At 41.7% G+C, this 22,446-nt stretch overlaps 2 protein-coding genes across 2 annotated transcripts in view; one reads left to right on the forward strand and one right to left on the reverse strand.

Moving 5' to 3' along the window:
• CUNH2orf76 (chromosome unknown C2orf76 homolog) overlaps positions 1 to 15,981 on the reverse strand; it is a 96,736-nt gene extending 80,755 nt beyond the window's left edge. The window contains exons 1-2 of the mRNA XM_054575004.1: positions 15,920 to 15,981; positions 15,351 to 15,399 (exon numbers count right to left, since the gene is read on the reverse strand). The gene's annotated coding sequence lies outside the window, so the exon portion shown is untranslated. The remainder of the gene's footprint in view (positions 1 to 15,350; positions 15,400 to 15,919) is intronic.
• Positions 15,982 to 16,043: 62 nt separating this feature from the next.
• On the forward strand, positions 16,044 to 21,206 carry DBI (diazepam binding inhibitor, acyl-CoA binding protein). The gene is made up of 4 exons (XM_054574937.1): positions 16,044 to 16,181; positions 17,251 to 17,368; positions 19,424 to 19,486; positions 20,920 to 21,206. The coding sequence occupies exons 1-4, from the start codon at positions 16,173 to 16,175 to the stop codon at positions 20,991 to 20,993; spliced, it is 264 nt and encodes an 87-aa protein (XP_054430912.1). The 5' UTR covers positions 16,044 to 16,172; the 3' UTR covers positions 20,994 to 21,206.
• Positions 21,207 to 22,446: the final 1,240 nt, after the last annotated feature.

Here is a 22,446-nt window from a genome sequence, read left to right on the forward strand (position 1 = left end):
GCAAAGTGTTATTCATTTGACTCCAAAAGTACAATCCATAAACGAAAAATTGATAAGCAGAATTTCATCAAAACTAAAAACATGTTCTGTGAAAGGCTGTTAAGCGGGTGAAAAGACAAGCTAAAAACTGGGAGAAAATATATGCAAACCACATATCCAACAAAGGACTAGTGTCTAGACTATAAAGAAATCTTAAAACTCAACATTAAAAAACATCTGCAGAAGAGCAAAAGACACAGAGAGACATTGCACAGAATATATATACAGATGGCAAATAAGCACATGAGAGGATGTTTGACATTATTAGCCATTAGGAAATGGAAATTAAAACCATGACATACTACCTCACATCTATCAGAATGCTTAAAATAAAAAACCATGATAACATAATGCTGGTGAGGATGTGGAGAAACTGGAACTCTCATTCACTGCTGGAAAGAATATAAAATGGTACAGCCACAATGACTGTTTCTTACAAAGCCAAACAATGGACAACCATATGGACCAGAACTGCATTCCTGGTCATTTATCACAGAAAAATGAAAATGTATGTTCATATGAGATCCAAGATGGCAAAGGACTAAGTGGAAGCTACACTAACCTCCTCCCGTGACCAACCTGGAATTACAATCAGATTGTAGAGAAAGCATCCTGAATAACCAACTGAACACTAGCTGGAGAGAAGCCTTATAACCAAGGACAGACAGAAGAAACCATTTACCACAACAAGATTGGTTGGGAGTGTGAAGGAGGTGCAACGGGGCTAGCTGAGCTTTCATGGTCAACAGCTGAAGGCCCAGAGGGATATTTCACCAGCAGGGGTGTTCCCCCTGAAAAGTGTGGGGTCTAAACCCCAAGTTGGGCTCCGCAGCCTATAGCACCAGAGCCAGAAAGGAACCCAGATAACACCCAGCTGAAAAAAGTAGCAGTGTTTCTATCTGCCAGAAAAAGACAGCTGAGAACACAGAGAGCCTCTTAAAGAGTCAATGCACAAAATTTAATTTGCAGCCACTTACCCTGGGCTCCAGCAGAAGGAGGGTAGATTGGACTAGAGATGCTTGAGGAGAGCCTGGGGTTGGTGGTTCTGGGGAGAGAACTGATGGAACAGCCTAAAGGATCCCTGTGCTGAGTAACATTCCCCATTCTGTAGAAGCCATCTTACTCAGGCAGAGCACTCGCCTCCAAGTGGCATCAGTTTGAGGAGAGGCAATAGCCCCACCCACAGGAATTACTCTGTCCCACCCTGTCGTGCTTAAACTGGGCTGCTGATTACAGCTTAAGGCTATATCATTTATTAGTTTAACAACTAAGGCAGAAAATACAAAGAGGCCAAAATGGGAAGACACAGAAAAAAACACCAAATGAAAGAACAAGAACAAGAGAATTCTCCACCAAAAGAACTAGATGAAATGGAGGCAAGCAATTTATCAGAGAACGTTTACAGTAATGATTATAAAGATAATTAACAGCATGAAAAAAGACATAGGAACCATAAAAAAGGACCAGTAAAAAATAAAGCAATATCTGAAGTAAATAATAAACTGAAAGGAATAAACAGTACGTTAGATGAAGCAGAGGAATGAATCAGTGATTTGGAAGACAAAGTAGGAAAAAAACACCCAGGCAGAATAGCAAAAAGAAAAAGAGAATTTTTAAAAATGAGGAGAGCTTAAGAAACATTTTGGACAACATGAAGAATAACAACATCCGCATCATGGGAATACCAGAAGAAGAAGAGAGTGAGCAAGGAATCAAGAACCTATTTGAAGGAACAATGACCAAAAACTTCCCTATTCCGGTGAAAGAAAAAGATATACAAGTCCAGGAAATGCAGACGGTCCCAAACAAGTTGAACCCAAAGAGGGTTACTCAGAGACATGCCATAATTAAAATGACAAGGCTTAAAGACAAGGAGAATCCTAAAACTGCAAGGGAAAATCAGGTAGTCCCTAGAATCCAAAACTGGTGCGGCTCAGTGGATTGAGCGCTGGCCTGCGAACCAAAGGGTCGCCAGTCCAATTCCCAGTGTAGGGCACATGCCTGGGTTGTGGGCCAGGTCCCCATTAGGGGGTGTACTAGAGGCAACCACACATTGATGTTTCTCTCCCTCATTCTCCCTCCCTTTCCCTCTCTCTAAAAATAAGTATATAAAATCTTTAAAAAAAGAAAAAACAGGTAGTCACCTACAAGGTAGCACCAGTTAGACTGTCATATAATTTCACCACAGATATTTCAGGCCAGAAGGGAGTGGCATGAAATATTCAAGGTGATGAAAAGCAAGGCCCTACAACCAAGGCTACCTTACCCAACAAGACTATCATTTAAAATTGAAGGAAAAATAAAGAGCTCCCAGACAAGAAAAAGCTAATGGAGTTTGTTAACACCAAACCACTACTGCAACAAGTATTAAAGGGCTTGCTTGAAGAAGAAGAAAGGGGAAGGTAGAGGAGAGGGAGGAGGAGGAGGAGGACAGGGAGAAGGAGGAGAAGAGAAAGAAAGTAGCCTAACAATAAAATGGCACTCCGTATATTTCTATCAATAATCACTTTAAATGTAAATGGCTTAAATGCTCCAACCAAAATACACAGGGTAGCTGAATGGATAAGAAAACAAGACCCATATATGTGCTGCCTCCAAGAGACCCATTTCAGATTGAAAGATACACACAGACTGAAAGTAAAGGTATGAAAAAAGATATTTCATGCAAATGGAAAGGACAAAAAACCTGGGGTAGCAGTACTTATATCCAACAAAACAGACTTTAAAACCAAGGATATAGTAAGAGACAAGGAAGGACACTACATAATTATAAAGGGAACAATCCAGCAAGAGGATGTAACCCTAGTAAACTTTTATGTACCCAACATAGCAGCACCTAAATATCTGAAGCAAATCTTGGTGGATGTAAAGGGAGGGATCAACAGAAATACAGTCATAGTTGGGGATTTTAACACCCCATTGACTTCAATGGATAGATCTTCCAGACAGAAATCAACAAAGAGACAGCAGCCTTAAACAAAACACTAAATCAAATAGATGTAATTGCTATTGTCAGGGCATTTCACCCCAATGCAGCAGAATATACATACTTTTCAAATACACATGGAACATTTTCTAGATAGACTACATGTTAGGACACAAAACAAGTCTCAATTTAAGAAGATTGAAATCATATCAAGCATCTTCTCTGACAACAGTGATATGAACCTAGAATTCAATCACAAGAACACTGAAAAACACACAAAGACATGCATGCTAAATAACACATTATTGAACAATGAAGGGGTCAACAAGATCAAGGAAGAAATAAAAAGATACCTTAATGAAAATGAGAACACAATCCAAACTCTGTAGGATGCTGGGAAAGCAATCCTAAGAGGGAAACTCATAGAATTACAGGCCTATCTTAAAACAAAGAAAGAAAATTTAAAAAAGAGAAAAAGCTCAAATAAACAATCTAACTTCACACTTAAAGGAACTTGAAAAAGAATAACAAAGCCCAAAATGAATAGAAGGAAAGAAATAATAATGATCAGAGAAAAAATAAACGAAATACAGTCTGACAAAATTATATAGAAGTTCAAGGAATCCAAGAGCTGGTTCTTTGAAAAGATTAACAAGATTGGCAAACCTTTAACTAGATTCATCAAAAAAGAAAAAAGGGAAAGGACCCACATAAATAAAATCAGAAATGAAAGAGGAGAAATAACAACCAACATCAAAGAAATACAAAGCATTGTAAGAAAATATTATGAACAACTATATGACAACAAACTAAACAACCTGGATGAAATGGATAAATTCCTAGAAACATACAATCTTCCAAAACTAAATCAAGAAGAAATTATAGAATCTGAGTAGACATATTATACCTAGTGAGATTAAAGGAGAAATCAAAAAACTCCCAAAAAACAAAAGCCCTGAATCAGAACACCTCACAGGTGAATTTCACCAACTTTCTGAGAAAAACTAACATTTCTCCTTCTCAAACTATTTCATAAAATTCAAGAAGAGAGAAGCCTCCCAAACTCATTTTACAAGTCCAGCATTATCCTAATTCTAAAACCAGATAAAGACACTACAAAGAAAGAAAATTTAGGCCAATATCCCTGATGATCATAGATACTAAAATCCTCAACAAAATATTGCCAAATCAAATTCAGCAATACATCAAAAAGACTGTACACCATGATCAAGTGGGATTTATTCCAGGAATGCAAGCAAGGTTGGTACACATGCACAAAACAATAAATATACCTCACCATATAAACAAACTGAAGGATAAAAACCACATGATCATATCAATAGATGCAGAAAAGGCATTTGATGAAATCTAGCAACAATTTATCATAAAAACTCTCAGCAAAGTAGGATTAGAGGGAACATACCTAAACATAATAAAAGCCATCTATGACAAGCCCACTGCTAGCATCCTACCCAGCAGGCAAAAACTGCTACATTCCCCGGAAGATTAGAAACAATACAGTGTGTCCACTGTCACCTCTCTTACTCAACATAGTACTGGAAGTCCTAGCTACAGCAATCAGGCAGGAATAAGTAATAAAAGCATCCAAATTGGAAGGAAGTAAAATTGTCATTATTTGCAGATGGCATGATACTGTACATGGAAAACCCCCAAAGACTCCACTAAGAAGCTATTAGGCTGATAAATGAATTCAATAAAGTAGCAGGAAACAAAATTAATATCCAGAAATCAGTTGCATTTTTATATGTCAAAATTAAACAAAAAGGGAAAGTAAGAAAACAATCCAATTCACAATTGCTACAAAAAGAATAAAATACCTAGGAATAAACCTAACCAAAGATGTAAAAGACCTGTACTTGTAAAATTGTAAGACACTGAAAAAAGAAATAGGAAAAGATACAAAGAAGTGGAAGCACATACCATGCTCATGGATAGCAAGAATTATCATTAAAATATTCATTCTACTGAAAGCAATCTATAGATTCAACACAATTCCTATCAAGATTCCAATGATTATTTCACAGAGCTAGAACAAATACTTCAAAAATGTATATAAAACCAGAAAAGGCCCCACATAACAATGGCATTCCTGAGAAAGTAGAACGAAGTTGGAGGCATCATGCTGCTTAATAATCAAAACAGCATGTTACTGGCATGAAAACAGGCACACAGATCAATTGAACAGAATAGAGAACCCAGAAATAAACCCACACCTTAAGAGTCGATTAATATTCAACAGGGGAAGCAAGCACATACAATGTGCTAAAGATAATCTATTCAATAAATGGTGATGGGAAATTGGAGAGGTAGGTGCAGAAAAATGAAACTAGACCACCTCCTAACACCACACACAAGAATAAATTCAAAAAGGATCAAGACTTAAATGTTAGACCCGATGAGGAAAATAAAGATGGCAGAGAAGTGAATGGAAGTCACACTGACCTCTTCCCAGGACCAATCTGGAATTATAACTAAATTGTGGAGAAATCACCTGGAACAAACAACTGAATAATAGCAAGAGAGAACCCTTATAACCTTGTACAGACAGAAGAATCAGCTTTAGCACAACGTAACTGGTAAGGAGTGCGGTAGAGATTCAAGAAGGCGGGTGGGGTGCCCACGGGCAGCAACACCAGAAGAATATTGAAACGGCTAGTTGGATCCCGATGAGGAGAGGGGAGTCTAAACCATAAGTGAAGATCTCCAGCCTACAGCACCAGAGCCCAATAAATACAGAGATAACAGCCAGCTGTGCAAAGCAGCAGGATTGCTCTCTGCCAGAGACAGGTGGCAGGAGATGCGAAGAACTTTTAAAGGGCCAACACATGAATTTTTATTTGCAGCTACTTACCCTGGTCTCCAGCAAATGGCGGGGGCAAAATGGGCTAAAGATGCCAGAGAAGACTGGGGAAGGAGGCTTTGGGGAGAGAAATGAGAGAGTTGCCAGCAGGATCCTGGTGTTGACTCCTCCCCCATATGGCAGCAGCCACCTTGCTCAGGCATAAAACTCCCCTGAGCAATAACAGCATGAGAAGACACAATAGCCCTGCCCCTAGGAGGGACTAGGCCCTGGCCCAGTAGTCCTAAAGCCTGACTGATGAGTACAGAGTGGCAGCCACAGATAGTAGATCCCTGGCTAAAGAGGGCACAGAGTGGTCTAGAGACACTTGAGGAAAGACTGGAGATGGAGGCTTCGGGGAGAGAATGGAGAGAGTAGCTGGCAGGATCCGAGTGCTGACTCCTCCTCGATATGGCAGCAGCCATCTGGCTCAGGCAGACTACTCCCCTGAGTGTCAGCAGCGTGAGAGGACCCAATAACCCCGCCCCAGGAGGGACTCTGCCCTGCCCTGTGATGTCTAAGCCCGACTGCTGAGTGCAGAGTGACTAGATTAACAACTGAAGGAGACAGTTGCAGACATTAGATTCCTGGAAGTCTTGAACAGACTGCCTAAGGTCAGACGGGGTAAACATTTGACACTATCAGAGGCAGATCCACAAAGAAAAAACAGCAGTCTGCTACCATAGATGTTCACACCACAAAGTCAGGAAATCAAGACAGGTCAATTTAAGAAGCAGAAGCAAAAAAGAAGAGTCTCACAAAGAATGAGAATACAGAGAAACACTCCCCAGTCAAAGGGAAAGGAGGACTCCCCAGAAAGAGAACTAAATGAAAAAGGGGCTAGTAAACTATCAGATACTGAACGGTCCTAAAGAAGCTCAATGAGCTCAGTGAGCTAGCTTAGAGAGAACTACAAAAAACTACAGGGAAACTACGAGGAACTTAAGTATATTAGCATGAAAAAGAACATAGAAACTATCAATAAGAGACTAGAGGAAATGAAGAATACAATTTCTCAATTGAAGAACACAGAAGAAGGAATCAAAAGCAGGCTAGATAAAGCTGAAGAATGAATCAGCGAGCTGGAAGGTAAGGTAGAAAAGAGCCCCTAGAAAGAGCAAGAAAATGAAAAAAGACTCAAAAAGAATGAAAAGGTGTTTAGGGAAATGCAGGACAACATGAAACATGATAATATCCGCATAATAGGGATATCAGAAGGAGAAGAGGAGGAAGAGAGAGAGAACCTGTTTGAAAAAGTAATGATGGAAAACTTCCCTAATTGGAGGAGAGAAAAAGTCACACAAGTCCAGGAAGCACAGAGGGTCCCATTCAAGAGGAACCCATGGAGGCTCACTCCAAGACACATCATCATTAAAATGGCAAATATCAAAGACAAACAGAGAATCCTAAAGACAGCAAGGAAGAAACAGGTAGTTACATATAAGGGCGCCCTGGTACAGCTAGCATCTGACCTCTCAATAGAAACACTACAAGCTAGAGGGGAATGGCAAGAAAATATCCAAGTCATGAAAAGCAAAGTCCTGCAACCAAGGCTGCTCTACCCAGCAAGGCTCTCAGTTAAAATGGAAGGCGAAATAAGGAGTTTCTCAGACAAAAGAAGGCTAAAAGAATATACCTCCACCAAACCAGCATTGCAACATATGCTAAAGGGACTGCTTTAAGAAGATAAAGAAAAATAATTTATGAATACCCAGTTCCTTTCACAGTCACCAATACTTGATATTACCAATATTTTCAATACTTATTACTCTGTGACAATGATGTGTTACTTTATTATTTGTTGAAACTAAACTTGTTTTTGTATATTTCTTGCTATTTCTATTATTTTTAAAAAGCTTTAAATGGTATTTTGGTATTCTTTACCCATTTTTTTGACTAAATGCTTGTAGAATTGTTTCCCTATAAAAAAGCCAAAAACTATTAACCCTTTTTTAGATGTGTTACAAATATTTTCCTATTCTATTACTTGTCCTTTAACTTTTTTTATATGTATATTACTATATAATCTTAAATGTCTAATATAATCATATTGTCAATATTTTACTTTATAGCTTCTGGGCTTGAATATTTTACTTCAGGGTAAGAAAAACATTATTTTGTATTTTTTCTTAAAACTCCTTAGATTTTACATATTGATTTTTAACTCACCTGAATATTTTTTGTAGAATGTGTGAAATAGGTCTATTTGTTTTATTTCAATACTGGTTGAATAAGCCTTATCTTCCCCACTGATTTTAAATATCAATTTAACCATATATTACACTGTTAGACAGATATATCCATTTGTTTCTAGAATGCTCATTTTATTTCACTGATCTACTTGATTGTTTCTGTGCTGGTGTCATGATGTTTGAATTGCTAAGACTTTATAATGGATTTAAATTTTTAAATATTTTATAATGGGTCTTGATATTGAAAGAAAAAACAGAAAGAAAGAAAGAAAGTCTACATTAAAAGAAAGAAAGAAGGAACTCTTACCTTTTGCAACATGAACGGAACTGGAGAATATTATGCTAAGCGAAATAAGCCAGTCGGTGAAAGACGAATACCATATGATCTCACCTACAAGTGGAATCTATTCATCAAAATAAACTAATGAACAAAATAAACCACAGGCAAGGAAACATGGAGCAGACTAAAAGTGACCAGAGGGGATGGGGAAAGAGGACAATGGTGGAAAGAAAGAGAAGGGACTAGACAAAGAACATGTATGAATGACCCATGGACATGGACCACAGAGTGGAAATTGACTGTGGGAGTGGAGGATGGGGTGGGATGGGTGGAGGAGGGCAAAGGGGTAAAAATTGAGACAACAGTTATATAATAAACATGATTTAAAACTAAAAATTAAAAAAAAAAAGTTAGACCCCAAACCATAAAAACATAGAAAAACATCAGGCAAGAAAATCTCGGACATTGCTCATAGCACTATTTTATTGCCTATATCTCTCCAGGCATGGGAAACAAAAGAAAAAATTAACAAATGGGACTCAATCAAACTAAAATGTTTTTGCACAGCAAAGGAAATCATTGACAAAATAAAAAGACAACCCACAGAATGGGAGAACATATCCGCCGATACATTTAATAAAGGGTTAATATCCAAAATTTGTAAAGAATTTACAAAACTCAACACCAAAACAAAGAATCCAATTTTAAAAAGGGCCAAGGACCTGAACAGACACTTCTCCAAAGAGGACATACAGAAAAGATGGCCAATAGACATATGAAAATATGTTCAATATCACTAATCAGAGAAATGCAAATTAAAACCACAATGAGATATCATTCCATACGTATCAGAATGGCCATCATCAATAAATCAACCAACAGGTGCTGGCAAGGATGTGAAGAAAGGGGAACCCTTTTGCACTGCTGGTGGGAATGCAGACTGGTGCAGCCACTGTGGAAAGCAGTATGGAGATACCTCAAAAAATTAAAAATGGATCTGCCTTTTGACTCAGCAATCCCACTTTTGGAATATATCTGAAGAAACCCAAAACACTAATTTGAAAGAACATAAGCACCTCTATGTTCACTGCAGCATTATTTACAGTCACCAAGATACAGAAGCAGCCCAAGTATCTTCCCTTAACATTTCAGGTGTTCTGTTTCCAAGGCTGGGAAATCTCCACAGAGAGATAACATGGTCCTTGCACCAGAGTTCTTGGACATGTATTGGGTTAGCCAAAAAGTCCTTTTAGCTTTTTTGGTAAAACAGAAGACAGTTTTCATTTTCACCAATAACTTTATTGATTTGGATATTTTTAGTATGTCAGCTATTTCCTGCTATCAGTCAGTTGATAAGTGGATAAAGCATATATGGGACATTTACACAACGGAATACTACTTGGCCATTTAAAAGAATATTTCACCCATTGTGACAATATGGATGGACCTGGAGATGTTATGCTAAGTGAAATAAGCCAGTGAGAGAAAGACAAATACCATATGATTTCACTCATATGTGGAATCTAATGAACACACTGAACTAACGAGGGAAATGGGGACAGATGGAAACAGAAGCTTTCCATTGATGGAAAGCAGGATGACAGCTACGGGCAGGGGGAGTTTAGGGGGTGGAGGGATCAAGCAAAAAGGAAAAAGTACTCGTGAACATGGACAACAGTGTGGTGATTGCTGGGGGGAGTGGGGTATAAGGGGACTAATTGGTAATGGAAAAAAATATAATGAATATTAAATTTTTTAAAATGTATGTTCACATTAAAATCTTTACATAAGCGAATAGCAGTAGCTTTATTGGTAACAGCCAAAAAGTGAAGCAATGCAGATGTCCTTCAACAGATAAATGATTAAACAAACTAGTTTGTAATATGATGGTATACTACTACTCAGCGATAAAAATGAACAAACTACTGGTACACACAACAACCTGGACAAATTATCAGAGAATTATGCTGAGTGAAAAAGTGAATCCCCAAGGTTGCAAATGACATAAATTTCACTTAGATAACACTGTTGAAACTACAAAATTATAGAAATAGAGAACAAATTTCTGGTTGCCAAGAGCTAAGGAGGGCCCTGGCCAGATGGCTAAGTGGGTTGGAGCTTTGTCCCTCACAAAAAGAGGCTGCAGGTTTGATCCCCTGTCAGGGCACATACGTAGGTTGCAGTTTTGATCCTCTGTCGGGGTGCATGTAGAAGGCAACTGACTGATGTTTTTCTCTCTCTCCTTACCTCACTTGTGAAAATCAATAAATTAATGAACATATCTGCAGCTGAGGATTAAGAAAAAAGCTAAGGAGGGGTAAAGGCAGGAGGGAAGTGGTTGTGAAAATCACACGGTAACAACATGCGGGATCCTTCATGAAAATGTTCTGTATCCTCAATATACCAAAATCAATGTACTGATGGTGGTATGCATTATAGTTTTTCAAAATGTTACCACTGGGAGAAAGCAGGTAAAGGATACAAGGGATCTCTGCTATTTAACAAATGCATGCGAGTCTATAGTTATCTCAAAATAAAAATTAGCGTATTTTTATGGCATAACCTCAAAATATTTTTTTAAATGGCATTTGTCTCCATGGGAAATGTCAGCCAAAGCATTTGTCGACAATTTTAATATTTCTAATTTTCTTGTTGACAAGTGCTATGAAATTCACCTCTAAACACTAATTCCAAAGCATTTACTAAGTGTTTGTCATGTGTAACTAGGAACTAAGGAAACAAGCAAAGAAGACAATGTAGATTCAGAAGAGAGTTTACACTTTCTAATGAAGATAAATAAGAACTGCAGTACTGAACTCAAGATAACATAAAGTGCTTCATTATTCCTGCCCATAATCCTAAGTATTTCTAAACAGAAAACAGGCAGCACCTGACCAATGTATGACAAGCTTATGTTTAAGTAATTCTAAAGAAAGGCTTCTTCCATACTCCTAGCCAGTATAAAACTCTTCCCCAACAGAAGCCCCTGCTTCAGAGCCTTGGTTTCTACATCTCACCTCAGCCCAAACCACCACCCTACCATGTTGTCTGGGCAGAAAAAGGTTAGGGGAACAGAGACCACACATGTGCATGTCTCTCTCTCTCTCTCTCTCTCTCTCTCTCTCTCTCTCTCTCTCTCTCTCTCTCTCTCTCTCTCTCTCTCTCTCTCTCTTTTCTTACACCCAACTTGCTGCATGCCTCTGAATATGAACACCTAAAGAGAATGGCAAAGCAGAGGGACTAGTTGAAACCTCCTCTCACTGCAGTTATACTATCAGAAAAGGAAGACACAAAAGAGAAGAGAAGGGAGGGAGGGAGGGACAAAGGAAAGAAAAGTTATGCTGCATTTTTATCCTACCCTAAGAGCTGAGGGGTCAGCTCTTACCTCCCTCAGGTTTCATAAAACCAAGACCTCCAAATCTGCCCACCCCTCCCCACTCCTTTCCCAGAAGCATTTCCCAAGCGCCTCCCTCCTTTTATAACAACACACTAGTCCCCTCCCAGCTTTCCTGGGAGTCACATTCCAAGAAACTGGAAAATAAATACCAAAAGAATATAATTCATCATTTGTTAATACTGTAACCCTTGCCTTCTAGTAAAGCTTTACTATAACTGTAGTCCATTTTTAAATGATAGTTTAGTTTCAGAAATTAGAGGTTTAGTTTATAACAAGAAACCTATTACTAAACTACTATTCACACCCACTGGGCAAGAACTGCTTTCACTGTTAACGTATCTTGCCTGACTGACTCTGACAAGAGTCAAAACTGGTATCCCAAGAACTTGGGGACAAGCTGTTACTGTGACAGTAGCCTCTCTACTAATCAGGAGAGGTTGATTAGGGCTGACTGGCTCATCAGGTTCCGTATCTTCCCTTAACATTTCAGGTGTTCTGTTTCCAAGGCTGGGAAATCTCCACAGAGAGATAACATGGTCCTTGCACCAGAGTTCTTGGACATGTATTGGGTTAGCCAAAAAGTCCTTTTAGTTTTTTTGGTAAAACAGAAGACAGTTTTCATTTTCACCAATAACTTTATTGATTTGGATATTTTTAGTATGTCAGCTATTTCCTGCTATTGGCTTCTAGTGGGTAGAGGCGAGGGGTGCAGCTAAACATCTTCCAATGCATTAAGACAGCCCCACAGCAAAGAAATCTTTTGGCTAAAATATCAATATACCACAAAACTTTGCAAACCACTTTTGACACATTCAATCAGTCACAGCACCTTCTCCATACACTGCACAAATCTTTCTTTTGCACTTCAGTTGCTTTTTTACCTTTCTTGAACTAATAAAGCACAATGTGCCCAAAATGTTGCGTATCTTCTTCCATCTTCAATATTAAAATGGCTGCACAAAAATTCACCAATTTTGATAAGGTTTTTTTTTTTAATGCACACTGATATGATAGCTGTCACAATACAATCTAACAAAATTGTTTCAAATGAAGTTAAAGACAAGGAAGCACTACCAGAGTCACAGTAGGGGGAAAAAAGTAACAAACTTTTTAGCCAACTTAACACTTTAGCCCAGTTTCATGTTCAGTTCTAATCAACTTAATTGGTTTTCAAGTTCACGGCTAATCAGAAGGAATACGTTTCACACATAGAAAAACACTTCTTTCATTCAATTACCATTAGTTGAGTGCCTATGAAGTGCCAGTCACTTGGAGACTGGTATTGACCAATACATCATGATCCCTACCCTCCCTGGCTTATGTAGAGGGGGCTCAGACAGATGAATAAACTAAAATAAAAGTAACTGGAAACAAAATAATGACAAAGTGTGACAGTTGCTAACAAGGGTATAAACAGAACTGAGGAACTTACACTTTTTCCAGATACAAATAGCAGTTTTCTAACACGGTCGAAGTATATTACTAAAAATTCATATAGTTTATTGGTCCCAAATATACTCTGAAATTTATTTTTAAACATTAAATCCCAGCCCTGGCCAGGAGGCTCAGCTGGCTGAAGCATCATGCCATACACCAAAAGGCTATGGGTTCAATTCCCACTCATGGCACAGACCTGGGTTGCGGGTTTGATCCCCAATAGGGGTTCATACAGGTGGCAACTGATCAATGTTTCTCTCTCCCTCTCCCTTCCTCTCTCTCAAAAATAATAAATATATCCTTGGATAAGGATTTTAAAAAATTAAATCCCATTTAATTTTTTGCATCTGGGATTTAACATAGATATTTCTATGTTAAAAGCTAAGTGTCATTCCAATCCCTAGAATAGAAGTTGTAAGGGAAGGGCTTCAGGCAGCACTTCCATAGGTGGAGTCACTTCTTACTGACCCAGTTCCAAATATGAGTCACTGAGAAGTGAGGGATGGAAGCAAGAAGTAGGCCAAGAGCACACCTTTGGGTACATCAACACTTGGCCTACAGTGGGCCCCATAAAAAGGAAAAGACATTCCTCCTCCCTGTCAAGGTCACTTAGCATCTTGATCCCTAGGATCCTCAATCCTTATATAGTTCCATGTCTCAGTTGCTTTAAGCAACTTTTGTAGACTCACCTGGGCACAAAACCACCTTGGGGAAAGTTGTGGGGTTTTTTTTAAGAAAGACAGATTCCAAACAAGTAACCAACAAATCAACCCCACTTAAATTGGAGACTGCCAAGATAAAACATTAATCTTGCTTTCTACAATTTTTAACTCAAGTCAAAACTCAATCACAACCACCAATCTTTAAGGAACACTTCTATTTTATTTTAAATATTTTATTTATTTATTTTTAGAGGGAGGGAAGAGAGGGAGAAAGAAAAGTAGAAAAACACCAATGTTTGAGAGAAACATCAATTGGCTGCCTCTAGCACGCCCCCAAATGGGGACCTGGCCTGCAACCCAGGCATATGCCCTAACCAGGAATAGAACCGGACACCTTTCTCGTTTGCAGGAGGATGCAACCCACCAAGCCACACCAGTAAGGGCTCTAAGGAACATCTTTAAAATTACATTATTATAAGTACCTAATCTTTTCAAATATACCAAACACAATAACCTAATGTTAACTAATTAAATTCCCCTGCCCCCTAATGTGACTAGTAGATACAGTTTACTGCAAATCTGACCCACACAGGCAATACTCTGAATTTCCATCGAGGAAGCCGCAAGCACCATTGATGGAGCAAAAGTGAATCTAGGCTTTATCTGGGCCTCAGAGGGAAAAAACAGCTCTGAATTGTCATTTTGGAAGAAAACTACATTTCCTACAATTCACATGTAATTTCTCCAAATTTAACTCCAAGACTTTTCTTAATTTGTTTGACTTTGTGTTCTCAAACAAAATTATTGATAGACTGAAGACTCTAGATTTGTTCCTTGCTATTATACGTCTATTTCTTCCCATTTTATAAAGCCTGACCCACATTAAGTTAGTAAGTTACTTCTGAAAGCCTTCGCCTGGTCTTTCTTTCTAAACACCTACAGCTGTAAACAAGGAAAGATTTGTCGTCCAGTCCTTTTATCACAAATTAGGAATTAGAAAGGAATGATCTCTCTGATGATCTCCAGAGAATTTTCCATCAATTCCCTCTCTTCACCTACTCCCTTAAAACCACCAGGAAATTCTCCCTTTACGTTCTTAGCCATCACCCTCAAACTCTCCCACCCATCTGTGCTGCTCCTTTCTGTTCCCATGGAAAACATCAGTCTCCGTAACAACCTAGCAAAGACCTGCCCCCCTCAGTCTCATCATCTTCTGCTCAAAAGCCTATGACTTCCCATCTCACACAGAATAAGTCTTAGTCTCTATAAAGGTCAGGCTCTCCATCATCTAATCAGCCTGCTATCTCCCTAACTTTTCAGCCTCATTTCTTTTCACTCCTTCTCTCGCTCCCCGCTCTCATCTTTACACCAAATTTTCTGCCTGGAATGCTCCCTCTAGTCCTAGAGGGTTCCTCTCAAATGTTGCCTTCCGTTAACCCTTCACTCACGCCTCCCATGTAAAACTGTAAACTTCCAACTCCCTATCCTCTAACAAACTTTCTATTTAACTTATTAACTATTATTCCCAATACAAGTTCTAGGAATGCAAGAATTTACCTGTTTTGTTCACTGCTGTATCCCCAAGGCCGAGAACTGTGCGAGTTACCTGACAAGAGTGGAGTAAATATTTGTGAATGAATCAAAGTGTTATTCACAAAGCGATGTTTGCTGGGCACGAGGCCCGGGTCAAGTGTTAAAGTCAAGATACATAAGACACTGACCCTGTCTTTAAAGCACCAGATGGAAAACAAGGCTACAAATTAAGGCCACGGGCAAACGTGCCGAAAGCTCAGAAGACAAGGCCTTGGCTTCGCCTTTCTAGGGACCAGTTCAGCTTCGCGTCATCGCGCAATTCTCTAGGAAGCTCCTCTAGATTCCTGAAATAACCGGGGACCCTCTCGCACTCCCCAAACCTGAGAGGCTCCTCATCCAGTGGTGCAACTTCTGGCCTCTTTGCGCCCGCCGGGCACAGGATTTAATATAACAAATTTAAAGGTCTCTGCTCTTCAGCCTTCACCCCCTCTACTTTGCCCTGGGGGGCCACTCCCTACAACTGGATAGGACTGAATGCAGTTCCGGCCACAGCGCTTTCTCCACCACATGCGCCCTACTTCCGCAGTCCACACCTGCTCCCGGAGTTCCCTTCGTTTCTTGTCTGCGCGTGCGCGAGCCCACCCACAAGGGTTCGGGCGAGGCTGGCCGGTCCCTAGAAGGTGGCCACGCCCTAACGTAAAACTGGCTTCTGATTGGCTGTCCGTCGCTCGCTGAGCCAAGTTGGGGTGGCCTGCGGCTGCGCTTCTAAAGGCGCCGCCGGTGGATTTTTGGGCTGCTTCTTCCAGCTCCTCGCCACCTCCGCCAGCTTCCTGTAATCCCGCCGGCATGTCTCAGGTATAACGCGTACCCAGCCTGGCTACGAAAGTGTGACGGGGCGGGAAGCCCGTGTCGGGGCTCACCCGCAGCAGGACCCTAAAAGGTCTCTTTCTTCCCGGCTCCTCTCTTCTTCCTGGACCCATGCCCAGTTCTTTGGACAGAGCCTTGTGAGCGAAACTTTCTGGTTTGGGGCTCCCAGCACTGCTCTCCACACTGTAACTACTGGGAAGTTGCCCATCGAGTAGACTTCGCGGTGAAGCAGGCGAGGGTCCGAGGTAGAAAGATTAAACGTAGAGAGTTGCATAGATTGAAGGAATAAGGGTACCGAGTTCCCCACGAAGAAGGACTGGACGGAAGTAAGGGCGCCATGCAGAGTGGGGAAGCAAGGAGGCCGTTCCTTAGAGCCTGGAGGTCAGAAGAAGTAGGGGCCCAGTGTCCGGCGTGCGGGAAGGGGAGGGTGCGCCGAGGGAGAGGTGACCCAGAGGCCTTTAGCTCCTTTGCATGTAGACGCTTTTCCGAGACCGAGCTGTGTGGGGCGACCTTTGTCTCCTCTCTTTCTCTCTCCAGTCCTGCACTAGGGCAGAGGTTGGCACTGGATGCCCCGACCTCAGGGGAAAGTCCCAACAGCCTCAGGCCGCTGACCCTCCTGCACTCATACCCCCTACCCCCTTCTCAGCTGTTTCAAGCACCCGTGCCACCCCTGTCCACAGATCAGGGCTTCACTGGGACCCCAGCCATTCCAGAGTGTGACCTGGTAGTGGCCAGGCAGTAGGCCACGGTGCTTTTCCTGCCCACTACACTCCCAGTACAGGCAGCCTTAGCCTGTGTCTTTTACCACTGTATTTCCAGTACCTGACATCTGGTATAGTGAGACCTCTCTTTACATAGTTGTTGATCAAATAAGTGAAGCTGTGTGCTTCCCGTCTTTGTTTTGCTGAATCTTTCAGGTGCCCTGTTGTGTAGAAAAGGGAGACATTTGAGGGGGTGCTGCTTTTCCTCCCCTGTGTTACAGGAGTGTAACTCCTTTGCAACTTCTGCATCCCCATTACTGAGCTCTATTCAGGCCTCTCCTCTCCCTCACACTTAGGCTGACTTTGACAAAGCTGCTGAGGAGGTCAAGCACCTCAAGACCAAGCCAGCAGATGATGAGATGCTGTTCATCTACAGCCGCTACAAACAAGCAACTGTGGGTGACATAAATACAGGTATGCTGAGATGAGTTTGGGAGGGCCCCTCTTCATCGAAGGTAACTCAGCAGCCTTGATTGGTACTGAAACTCTTAATCTGTGGGAACCTCACTCTAAACCACCAAGGTCCTACTCTTTGGGTGAGGCATGGTAATTTTTCATGATGTTCCAGCAATTTAAACTGGGAGAGGTTCCCCAGAGACATGTTCCTGGTTTACAGACCCTGTACTGTTCTTGGTAGCTCAGGTAGCAGAATTCAAATCCTAGTTTTGGAAGGACTTTATGACTATCAAGAGCATTTCTCACCTACTTGGGAGGAAGCAAAGGGCCCCAGCTCTAAAGACCACCCCTGGCACTCTCAGCTTAGTAGTAGCTTTGTTGAAACATACTGCTTCCACCCTAGGTAGGCAAGGACAAAATCTCAGAGCACTTGGCAGTGGGACCAAGCCTAACTCAGGAGCAGTGAAGCAGCTGGCTTCCTGGGGGCAAGTCAGAGTATTTTGGCTGAAACAGTTCCTGATGACCATTCCCTGTTGAAAAACCTTGCTGCAGATTTTGAGGCCATATTTTGAATATACCATATTCTATAATACTGCCATTTCTGCCTTGGCCAATTTTCACTCTGCTCTCAAAGTCCCTGAAACTCGAGTATATACTGAGGTAACAGCACAGTTCAGTCCATGCAAGGACTCGGAGGTGGTGGCCATGGCACCACAAAAAGAGGTCACCCCTACCCCTCTCTGTTCAGGAAGGTGTGCATGGCCTCCAATTCCACTGCAGTTGCGGTGGAGCAGGTAGGCTGGCTACCAGCCAGCTAGGTAAAGGAGAGGGTGCCCAGAAGTAAGGATCTGGAGCAAAGTCAAATCAAACTTGGGTTCACAGGAAGCACTGAGTTGAGAAAGTTCTTATGGCAAAGGCACGTTTTACTATGGGTTTATAAGCTTTGTATCCTGGGAAGGGAAAGGAGAGGTGAAGTCGGCGTGCTCACAGGGGAGCTGAGATCCTATTCAACCAAGCAGTATTTTTCACAGAGACTGCCCCTGACCTGCTTTTACAGGATAGGTAGACTATCTTGGGAATCTATCACTTCCTGATCAGGGAGGTACCTGCACACTCTAGGACTTCACAGGCCAGTACAGTAGCCACTAGCTACATGTGGTTATCTAAATTTAAACTAAAATAGTTAAAATTAAATAAAATCAAAAGTTAAGTCTTCACTCACAGAAACCACCATTCTAGGAACTCAGTTGCACAAGTGACAAATGCCCCTGATTGGATAGTGCAAGTGTACAACATTCCCGTCACTGCAGAGGGCTGTTGAGATGTGCTGCTCAAGGACTTGGTTGATGACTGCCGGTGCGGTTTCTCCCTGGTAATGCTTCCCTAAAAGCACTTAGGAAGATATGATGTTCCTCTGATACAGGCTGTGAGCACTGTGATTGTTCCTCTAGTCTTTGTTCTCAGCATGGCTGTAAACTAGGTCAACAGGGAAGTAGTGCATGTGTTTCCCAAGTACAACTGATAACAATTCTATACGCATAAAATCATGGTATAACTTAAAACTTGCCCTCAGGAGAAAACTCCCACACATCAACAAGATATAGACTAACAATTGGTAGAAAAATGGGGCAAAGATATGAACATACAGTTCACCTAAAAGGACACCCAGAAAACTGAAAACAACAATGCATGAGACAGAGAAATGAGGTGGGAGGGAAACTTTATACTACTCCCCTTTGTAGCGTTTGGATTTTAAGCCACATGCATGGATGTAGTATTTGTGTTTTTGTCTGTTTTGCTTTGTTTTAATTAAAGTATAATACAGTTTTTTTTAACAGAGAAGTTTTGGAGTTATTTAACTTAGAAGGCAAGGACACTCTAGTAACAAAAACAGTCTTCTCTTTCTCTAGATTTTAAGTTTGGATTTCTGTACACGCTCTGGACCTGTTTAACTTCATAACAGAGTATAGAAGGGAAAGGTGTAATAAAAGATGGCTTTAATGACAAGGAAGTTGAAAAAGTTTTCCATTAAAACTTGAAGGAGATCTAATGGCTTTCCTTTTTTTGTTGAAGAACGTCCTGGGATGTTGGACCTCAAAGGCAAGGCCAAGTGGGATGCCTGGAATGAGCTGAAAGGTAATTATTCTAATCAGTTTCCCTCATTTGTGAAGCCCAGTAATGAAATACTCTTGATTATGGGGTGCAGGGGGTGAGGATTTGAGAAAACAAAGTGAATGAGGCACATGCTAGAAACCAGCTTAACCTGTATCAGAATGGAAAAAAACTGGGCCACCTACTTTTTCTCCTTATATCATTAATGCCTTTTCCAAAAGCACCATCTCCAAACACTTATATCATCTGGAGAGAGGGACAGAGACCAGGCCACTGAGAAAGAGATTGGAAGGTGATATAGTTGGCGAAGACTTTATATATATTCAGAACAAGAAGTGGATTTCTGCCCACACCTTCCTCTCTCCCACAAGGCCAGGCAATGACCCCATAGCCCAAGCAACCCTCCCCAGTTCCCATCCAGCCAGAAAGGCACAAAAAAGAAAGGAATGAGCTAATGCATGGCAAGCTTCTGGCACTCATAGGCTCAGTGAATGGAGCTATTATATGCTAAGCAACAGCAGCCAAGAAGTGTCTCAGCTCCAACTTAATCACGTGCTACCTGCGGCAGCAAGACCTAAAAGTTGGCACTAAAGTGCCTGCCAGCTTTTGTGTTCTTTCTCGCTAGTTTCTGAATAAGCTCTCTGTCTTCCTGCAAATGAGAAACCCTTGAATTCAGAAAGAACCAGAATACAATAAAACACACTCCTAGGATTTGCAAGTAACTGGAACAGGAATGCCTATTTGACTCTCAATTTTCGTTGGACATTTCCATATCATCCTCAGACCCCATGCACTTTCTAGTGCTTCAGATGTGCTCTGATTCCCAGCAGCTATCTCCCTTCACTGTGGAATCCAGGAAACTGGGTGTTACTATCTCTGAGGGGTATAGTCAGTGTCTCTTATGCAGCAGCAGGAAGGCAAAAATTTGCCTTATTCCTCTCCAAGAGCCAGCTGCTTTTGCTCAGAGTTCTCAAAATATTTCTTTTACCTATTCTCTGGGGAGAAGAGGGTTCCTAGCTTTGCTGTCTCACTGCCAGCTCAAGAACCCAACAGAAATATTTGGTAGGTCAAAGCCAACCATGAGAGTCGGCAGGACCAGTAAAGCCACCGTGCCTCCCCACATTAGGCTTTCTTGCCTGTCTGGAGGGCCCAGCCTTTCTCCAGGGGCTCAGGTTCACCACTCACAAGGGGGGGAACTCACAGCCAGAAGGCCATAGGCAGGTCTCAGGATGGCCACACACATTGGTTTGGTGCTTTATGGAACATTCGCTGTCGGCCAGGCTTCTTGAGTCCTTTAAGTCAAATCCTGGCCAGGTCTCTGAGGTATAGGTAGTAGGACCCCCTACTCTACCAATGAGAAACTGAGCCTCAGAGTGTTAAAACGGGGCTGTCTGGGGCTCTAAAGCTGCTGCTTTTCTGCCATGCCGCCTCTCTGACAGTCTGTTGGTTCCTTACAGGGACTTCCAAGGAAGACGCCATGAAAGCTTACATCAGCAAAGTAGAGGAACTGAAGAAGAAGTATGGGATCTAGGGACAGGGTCTGGCTGCCAGCCATGCATTTCACCTAAACTGGTCATCTTCCCTTGTTCTTCTAATGCTGTGGATGGAGTAAGATACGGAATCGACCCTCTTCCTTAACACTGTCCAGGATACAGCTTTAACAGATTAAGGAGCTGAAATGGTTACTGACCTGGCTGAGTAGTTTTTGTCTCCAGGTCAATTAAAACTGAATTTGTTACTTTAAGTCTTTGGTAATCTGGTTTCTTGAAATAATTTATTCTGCTCTAGTGTCACTTGTTCACTTCCTTTTTCTAAAGAATTTGTCTGGAAGCCTTTGAGCTCTTCTCTGCCAGGAGTGTGAGGCTGGCGATCCCATCTGTTCCAGGCCTGGAGTATGCTTACCTCCTGTGGGGAGGAAAAGGGTTATAGGAGTGACCTTTCCCATTCCCTTCCCCCTCCCAGTTCTAGCTGCACCCATCAGGCGGGCGGGCAGACACTTCAGTCTGCCACTGCGTAAGCCCTCTATCAGAAACATTGCTGGCCTCATGCTCCAAGGAAGGCAGGGCTGACAAGTGTTTGAGGTTTGTCTCAGATCCAACCAGTCCACAGTTCCAGAGCAAAGGAACAAGGAATGAAGTCTGCATCTGCCATGGGGCTGTCTCAAAGGACCAGGGGAAGTGTGGCCACAGATATTTGGGCAGGCAAAAATGAGCAGAGTAAGGGAGATGAGGACCCGGGGGAGGACAAGGGGTTAGGCTGCAGAGAAGACTGGAGCTTGACCCTGGAGGATGGAGGTTGTTGAAAAGTGAAAAAGAAGAAAAAAATAGCTGTCAGACCCTCCTTGCCGGATGTTCCCCTTCAGTCACTTCCATAGTCCTGCAAGGGACAAAATAGTTTTCCCACTCTGCAGCTGAGGATATTGAACCTGAAAGCAATTAGGGAGAAACTCTGTGAAGCCAGACAGCTTTCAGTTCCCTCCAAAGCCTGTGCCCTGTCCTAGACATAGTTCAACCTCACCTCAGAACAGTGAGGTCTGAGCTTTAGAGTGACTTGCCCAAGATGAGCCAGCTAGTGAATACTCGTAAACTAAGAGTATTCACTTGCCAATCTCCCTGGTTCAGGAATCTGTTCCTTCCAAGGTGGTCTCTCAGTCATGACCAAAGCTGAATGGAAGAAACAGACAACCAGGAGAGCAACTGATCTGGCTGTGATATGGCTTACCTTCCATGTAAAATGGGCCTAGGTAGTGCAAAGTCCTGGTAACAAAGTTGCAATGTACAGAATTTGACCATAGGTGATGGGTAGCCACTTGGAAGTACATGGTCAACAGCTATTGAGAACAGTGATTCTTCCAGCCCAGCCCAGCAGGCCCATGGAAAACTAGGCCTGGCAGCCCAGGTGTAGACAGGAAGGTTGCCCCAGCGAAACAAAGGGGTCAAGGTCTAAAAGCCCAACATGTGGCCCAAGTGAGGTGACTTTCTGAG

Source organism: Pteronotus mesoamericanus, unplaced genomic scaffold (genome assembly GCF_021234165.1).
Source record: "Pteronotus mesoamericanus isolate MK-2021 breed Mesoamerican mustached bat unplaced genomic scaffold, CSHL_Meso_final contig_27, whole genome shotgun sequence".
Taxonomy (NCBI): Eukaryota; Metazoa; Chordata; class Mammalia; order Chiroptera; family Mormoopidae; genus Pteronotus; species Pteronotus mesoamericanus.